Source organism: Nansenia antarctica (genome assembly GCF_963989245.1).
Source record: "Nansenia antarctica genome assembly, chromosome: 1".
Classification (NCBI taxonomy): domain Eukaryota; kingdom Metazoa; phylum Chordata; class Actinopteri; order Argentiniformes; family Microstomatidae; genus Nansenia; species Nansenia antarctica.
Window position 1 is genome coordinate 58,537,711 of NC_137674.1, and position 7,711 is coordinate 58,545,421.

General features: G+C 42.2%; 2 protein-coding genes across 2 annotated transcripts; one reads left to right on the forward strand and one right to left on the reverse strand.

The window, feature by feature from the left end:
- Positions 1–391: 391 nt before the first annotated feature.
- Positions 392–1,354, reverse strand: rps29 (ribosomal protein S29). The gene is made up of 3 exons (XM_080547504.1): positions 1,266–1,354; positions 720–819; positions 392–520 (listed from the first exon to the last, which is right to left on the reverse strand). The coding sequence occupies exons 1-3, from the start codon at positions 1,325–1,327 to the stop codon at positions 512–514; spliced, it is 171 nt and encodes a 56-aa protein (XP_080403630.1). The 5' UTR covers positions 1,328–1,354; the 3' UTR covers positions 392–511.
- A 1,289-nt stretch (positions 1,355–2,643) lies between these two features.
- mgat2 (alpha-1,6-mannosyl-glycoprotein 2-beta-N-acetylglucosaminyltransferase) lies at positions 2,644–5,600 on the forward strand. The gene is made up of 2 exons (XM_080536855.1): positions 2,644–2,785; positions 3,851–5,600. Exon 2 carries the CDS (start codon positions 4,099–4,101, stop codon positions 5,512–5,514), a length of 1,416 nt encoding a protein of 471 aa, XP_080392981.1. The 5' UTR covers positions 2,644–2,785; positions 3,851–4,098; the 3' UTR covers positions 5,515–5,600.
- The last annotated feature ends 2,111 nt before the right edge of the window (positions 5,601–7,711 follow it).

Consider the following 7,711-nt stretch of genomic DNA (forward strand, 5'->3'; position numbering starts at 1 on the left):
TGCAGTGTTGTATAGAGCTATGGTTGAATGGAACTCCTTACCAGGTCATCTCAAACCCTGAATAAAATCTGTTTAAAAAAACAAGTGAAGCAAGGCATCACACATTTTAGATCCTAACTGAGCATTTTAATTTTATTTGTTCTTTTTTTGTTGTTTGTGGATGGTTGTTTGTTATATGTTTTGTGATGTTCACTAAAAACTAAGGCAGTGAGCATTGCTAACTTTTATTTTGTTACTATGTATATTTATGTTTTTCTTCGTTATACGTTTTGTGATTTCTTGTATGTTTTGTGCGGACCCATGTAAGAGTAGCTCAGCTAATGGGGATCCTAATAAATCTAAACAAACTGATGCTTGAACATCAATACGACGTATTAAAACACGGGACACGTTTGCTTAGGACAAAAGAAAACATTTAATTGCAATGCTGAATTATCCCATGTTAGCTTGAAGTCCGCAGCAACCCGCTTCCCGATCCAGGCAGTGGTGAAACTTCAGCATTTCAATGCATTTAGTCGAGCTAAGGAAACAATAACTCCGTTTTAGTGATTGTCGACAATGTTAGGTATATCAATATTTAAAACAAAATAATCCTTGGCTGACACCGAATGTGTATAAAGTTATCATTGTACTCATTCAAATTGATGCGCAATGAGTTAACGACATTCATGCAGTGACATAACCTACACCAAGCAAAAGTGATGGAAAAGTGTACTTGCCTTCACGAAGCCGATGTCCTTAGCGTACTGCCTGAAGCACTGGCGGCACATGTTGAGCCCATATTTACGGATCAGACCGTGTCTGTTCGAGCATACCCGGCTGAAACGATAAAACATTAACGTTAGATCAAGGCAATCCAATCCAACGGAGCATTAGCCTGTTAGCTACCTAGCTAGCTGGATAAGCTCCCTCAAGTCCGACTCAAGCTTCCGCTAGATGAATCGGCAGCAACATGACATTCAATACGGTGTCGTATGATAACAGCCCAACATGTTAAATTATGTTTCACTGTAGCAAACCATTGAAAAGCTTTGGCGTTGTTTCGGTAAGTATTGCAGTTTCTTCTATTGCTAGAAATAAAGGAAGACAACGAGATCTGCCCTGAAGTTATGCACGTCAGCCGCCATATTAGCGCGAGCGCAGCCACCCATGTGGTTCACATTTTAGACCTATTTTCAGTGTCTTAAAACAATCCAACTAACTCTGAAATGAACTCGAAATGGAATAATGATCTGAACTAAATCATATTTTTGAGCAGGACTTACCAGGATCGGGATCCCTGACCGAATTTTCTGGGGTGACTCCAATAGAGCTGCTGATGGCCCATCTTGTCTCTTTCGCTCGGATGTCGAAAAGGAAGGAAAGCCACGAGCGCATGCGCAAATGAATGTTTCTCCTAAATCTCTTTCCGGCTACGATCCTAATCTAAATTAATATTATAGCGCCCCCTATGGAATATACAACTACTGGATGTGTTTGTATTCCCAAAAATACAGAACAAAGTAGGAAACAGTTTGCATAATGCACTCAGCAACTTACTGTGGCTTTGGCCACTTGACATACATACTGCATAACAACAGTATGTATGAGAAACAACAAACAAACACATAGACACACACACCACGCACCACACACTCACACACTCACACACTCTAGATGGAGCCAACAAGCTACAATAACAACAACCCATGTGTAACCTCACTGGAGACTTTTCCTATCTCACAATATAACTTAAGGCTGTTGTGCTCTACAAACAAAACATTTATATTATATAGAATTACAGAGTACAATCTGTAACAATAAATCTCATAATATATAATAGGCTATCGGATGCAATACATATCATCTTATCATCTCCTCTTATGGCTACGATTGACCTGACAGGACGCTCCAAATAAAATATGCTTAAATGGGACCATGACATGCTCTGATCTGGATCTGATCTGAATCTATCAATTGAAAAACAAAACAAAAAAAGGACAATGGAATCATCATCAATTGTATATACAAATTGGGTGACAACATTGTCAACATTTGACATGTTTGTTTTGCAACCAAATATAAAATGAATATTTAACAAAAATATGCAACATGGATCTCACTGTATCTATGGAAACAAGTAACAGGTTTTCCAACTGATGTGTAAAGTAATAGTATTGGGAAAATCATAAATGTGTATTTAATATATGATTATAGCCTCCTGGTAGAATATGGGTATGATTCAAGAATTCTCTTACAAATACATCTTACCATCTAGAATGATACGATATCGTCAATATGATACTGTCATATCATATCCTCATATCATCATCCATAATCATTCACATAGCATAACTTTCTCTTGACAGATCAGTAATGGGTCCATAGATGGTGCTCTTCTGTAGCCTACACATTACCCAGATCATGCATAACACTGATAATATCATGCATGTCTGGCTGTATCTATATTTTTATGCAGATCCATCAGCGAGGTTTGGGACCGATATGACTCTATATGAATATATGAATCTAATGAATGTTTCAATGCAGTGCTGCAAGTTTGGATGACATATTCCGAGCGTCCCTCTTCTGCCCCCGCTGGAGTGATGCATTGTGGGAGACAGAGGTAGCCTCGGCGGTGGTTCTTCCGTGTTTATCCTGGCAGTGCCGTTAGCTCGCTGGCTAACCATTTCTTATCCAGAAATTGGGAGCTGGGCAGGAGGAATGGAGGAGAATGAATATCTCCCATCGCCACACTGTTGATTTTTGCTGAGAGAGCTGCACTGTACGAGTACCTCTTTTTTAGGTAACTATGAAAACATACATTTGGTTAACGATGGAGCATGTTGCGACGCTGTTGTTGCTGAGCCATGATTCGAAATTGGGGCGCAACTCGAGTAGAGGAATGGTTCTCATACGAGAGCTGGCTAGCTCCGGTTAGCTTTATCGGCTAACTGATATCGCTAACAACATCGCCTAGTCAACAGTTATGTTCTCTGTGTTTGGGGGTGTGCATAATCTACACTGCATGAGTCTCTATCTGTCTAGATTGTAGTCGGTGACTTGCCTCTAGAAAGCACACAATTTCTTACATACGATCTATTACTGCCAGCATCATTTGGGCTGGGTAGATAACACTCATCTTCTCGCTTGATTAAAGACAGGGATTGTAAATTAATGCATTAAGAAGGCGCTACTAAGTCTATTGTTTGATGGATTCACAGTCAATACTAATGTGTGATGGAGGTTTTGGTAGTGCTATGGCATGTCTGTGTACGCAATCATGTTGTTGTAGGCTGGTAAAAGCAAACATTTCTGTTATAGCTAAAAGTCAGCATGACAGGCATACACCGTTATTTCAAGCTGTTACACTGGGCTTCATGACATTGATTCGATAACACAAAAAAATACCCTGTTTTGTAAAGTGTGTCTAATCTATAAGCGACTCAGATGAACATATTTCCATTTTAGGGATGTCTAGATATTTATATTGATTGATTGTGATAGTGTGCCTCTAGCAGTACTGAGAGGTCAACCACAAGAAGTCAGGACAGAGATTAACGTTAATGTTGTGTGGGCAGACAGGGCAGTCTGTTAAAAATAACCCATATCGTGATTAATGCAGAGTTGGTTGCCAACTATGTAATCTGCACAAAAGTAAGCGTTAACTAATTGTGGATAATATTTGAGTTGATATACCGTAGGTCTGGGCAGATCTTCATTCAGAAAAGTGTGTTGTTCTTATGATAAAGAAAGAGTGCAAGTGGCTGTATATGAAAAAGCACTTTCATTTGATAGAATGCATAAGTAATAATTAGCAACCTGAAATAACAGTCAACATGAATGTCTCTTTCTTTGTTTTGTCTTTCAGTGGGTCAATGCACACTGCTACCCTGCTGCCTCTCAGCAAGCAACATGCCTTATGGGATATTCACCTGCCATCACTGACATTCCAGAGGAATCCATGTTTACATTCCAACAGTTAGTGTTAGCAAGAAATACTTTTTGAAGAGTTTTTTACCAAGCCTGTTCCCTGCCTCACCACACCTTTTGAAACTTGTCCTTTTTCGTTTCTCTACAATCAACTCCTTTCCCTTCCCAAGGGGGTGCTTGCCTGTCATGAGATTCCGAATCTACAAGAGGAAGGTGGTGATACTGACTCTGGTAGTCCTTGTCTGCGGCCTCGCCTTCTGGAGCAGTGGGAAACAGAAGAAGAGCAGCAGCAGCAACAACGGATCTTTAACCAAAGAAGTTCAAGCTGTGAGGAGAAGCAGTAGCAGCCAGGTGCAGGTGCCTGTGCAGGTGCAAGCCACACCTGCAGTCAGCCAGATACCTGTAGTACCACCTGTCGCACCCGTCGTAGCTGTTGCACTCATCATACCTGCCAATGAGACACACCCAGAGAAAGAGAAGGTGGTGAAGCCAGAGGTGGACAACACCACCTTAGTCTACCGCGGCATCGTGTTCCAACTCAACTTTGACCAGACGGTGAGGAATGAGGAGAAATTCAAGGCAGCGCGGAAGAAGGATGATCTGGTTGTAGTGGTCCAGGTTCACAATCGTCCCGACTACCTGAGACTGCTGGTGGAGAGCCTGAGGAAGGCCAAGGGCATAGAGAGTATACTGCTGATATTCAGCCACGACTTCTGGTCCCCCGAGATCAACCAGGTGGTGGCGTCCGTGGACTTCTGCCAAGTCCTCCAGATCTTCTTCCCATTTAGTATACAACTCTACCCCCAGGAGTTCCCAGGCAACGACCCTAAGGACTGCCCCAGAGATATTCCCAAGAAAGATGCCTTAAAGCTGGGTTGCATCAACGCAGAGTACCCTGACTCATTCGGCCACTATCGCGAGGCCAAGTTCTCCCAGACCAAACACCACTGGTGGTGGAAGCTGCACTTTGTGTGGGACAGAGTCAGGGCCCTGAAGGACCACAATGGTCAGATCTTACTGATTGAGGAGGACCACTATGTATCCCCAGACTTCCTCCATCTTCTCAATCTCATGTCGGCCCTCAAGAGGGAGCAGTGCAGCGACTGTGACATCCTGTCCCTGGGGACCTACAGCCACATCGGCTACTCCAACAAAGCCAACAAAGTGGAGGTGAAAGCCTGGAAGTCGACTGAGCACAACATGGGGATGGCTCTGGGGAGGGAGACCTACCAGAAGCTTATCAAATGCACTGACGCATTCTGCACCTACGATGACTACAACTGGGACTGGTCCCTACAGCACCTGACTGTGGCCTGCCTGCCGTCTTTCTGGAAGGTGATGGTTAGCGAGGCGCCACGGATCTTCCACGCTGGGGACTGTGGCATGCATCACAAGAAGACAGCGTGCATGCCGGCCAGCCAGAAGATCAAGATAGAGAACATCCTTCAGAGTAGCGGGAACCAGCTGTTCCCAAAGAACCTCCTGATCACTAAGAGACTGCCTGTGTCCGGGGCTGGGGGGTTGGCCCCCCATGTAAAGAACGGAGGCTGGGGGGACATTAGGGACCATGAACTCTGCAAGAGCTACCTTCGATTACAGTGACCTTATTATTATTATTATTATTATTATCTTTTTTGCATCCTCTTTAAAGAAAACAAAGCCTTTTAAAAAGAATCTTTATGGACTATTTCTTCATATTGCCTGTTTTGCTGGACTGTTCCAAATAAAAAAAAGTATGTTGGGTTTGGACTCCCTTGTCAAATTGTTTGTCTTTGTGTTAAAGTTTTTTAATGTTGTTCCTTTAGCATATTAGAATGTTTGCCTTGAATAATAGTAATTATTTAATGGTGAGATTATATGTCCAAAATTAAACTTGAGATGTAGAGCATCTCTGGAAAGTAGTAAATTAGAACCAGACGTGCTGGTTAGGGCACTCATAAATCCAGTGAATTAGTGGACTTTGCAATCCCGCTGTGCATGCATAATTAATTTGAAGGTATTTATATCACAATTTTGCTGAGATCAAACAAGATCCTCAGAGACACCTTGTCCCATTTACATGATCTCACATTTAGCTTATTCTCAAAAGGTCTGTGATATCCCACCTATACTATCAAGATTCTATTAGGTGCGCAGAGGAATATGATGCAGTCTAATATTGAAGCATCAGTTGATGAAGTGCATATTTTACATTATTTTCCACATATTATGCTGCTGAGGCCTTATTTAACCCTGGATATTTACATTTGAAGTGCTTAATATGCAGCTCACTATTGACTGTTTCCTCTAAGGCCAGGCTTGGTGGCTTGTCTGAGGCTGCATTGATTCTCCCCCCTCCCTCTGGGGGTAATGCGCACTGTACAAGACTTGGAATAACTGCTAAACCAAGCCATCACTGACCTGGCTCCCCATCTCCATTCACATTCTTCACAGGACATCTAGGCAGGTATCTCATGAATTAACACTATAACTTCTAATGTTTAGCCAATATTAACTAAATATTGTCTACATCTAGATATTGTCTATACATGCTATTCAAGGGATCTTGAGCAGAATTCCAATGGAAGGTGGAGAAAGAAAGTGTTTCTTTTTTCGTATGTGAATTTTTAATCTGTCTGTGTGACAGCTAGCATTAAAGCATGTAACAGTGCTCTGAGTTGTGGTCATGTGACCTATGAATGGTAGGCCACAGCTTCTTCATGAACCAGCTCAATAAGACTGCCCCTGGAGGGGAAGGCTGCTCAGGAGAGAATGGGGAAGAATTAATTGAAATTGCCCCTACCGAGACCCTGATTTACAGTTAGGTCCATATATATTTGGACACAGACAGACTTTTTGTAATTTTAGCTGTTTACCAAAACATCTTCAAGTTACAGTTATATAAAGAATATGGGCTTAAAGTGCAGACTCTCAGCTTTAGGGTATGGGTATTCACATCCAAATTGAAGGAAGGGTTTAGGAATTACAGCTCTTTAATATGTAGCTCCCTCTTTTTCAAGGGACCAAAAGTAATTGGACAATTGACTCAAAATCTGTTTCATGGGCCAGTGTGGGCTATTAAGCAGGTAAAAGGTCTGAGTTGATTCCAAGTGTCGCATTTGCATTTGGTAGCTGTTGCTGTATACGTACAACATGCAGTCAACGGAGCTCTCAATGCAAGTGAAACAGGCCATCCTTCGGCTGCAAAAACAACCAAAAGATCCATCAGAGAGATAGCAGGAACATTAGGAGTGGCCAAATTAACTGTTTGGTACATTCTGAGAAAAAAACAACACACTGGTGAGCTCTGCAGCACAAAAAGATGAGAGGACGAGATGAGGACGTCTATGGAAGACAAGAGTAGTGGATGATCACAGGATCCTTAATACGGTAAAGAAAAACTCATTCACAATATCCAGCCAAGTGAAGAACAGTCTCCAGGATGTAGGCATATCATTATCCAAGTGTACCATAAAGGGAAGACTTCACATGAACAAATACAGAGGGTTCACCACAAGGTGCAAGCCATTCATAAGCCTCAAGAAAAGGCCAGATTAGACTTTGCCAAAAAACATCAAAAAAAGTCAGCCCTGTTCTGGAAGAGCATTCTTTGGACAGATGAAACTCAGATCAACCTGTACCAGAATGATGGGAAGAAAAAAGTATGGATAAGGCTTGGAACGGCTCATGATCCGACGCTCACCACATCATCTGTAAAACACCTTGGAGGCAGTGTGATGGCATGAGCATGCCTGGCTTCCAATGGCACTGGGTCACTATTGTTTATTGATGATGTGACAGAAGACAGAAGCAGACGGAT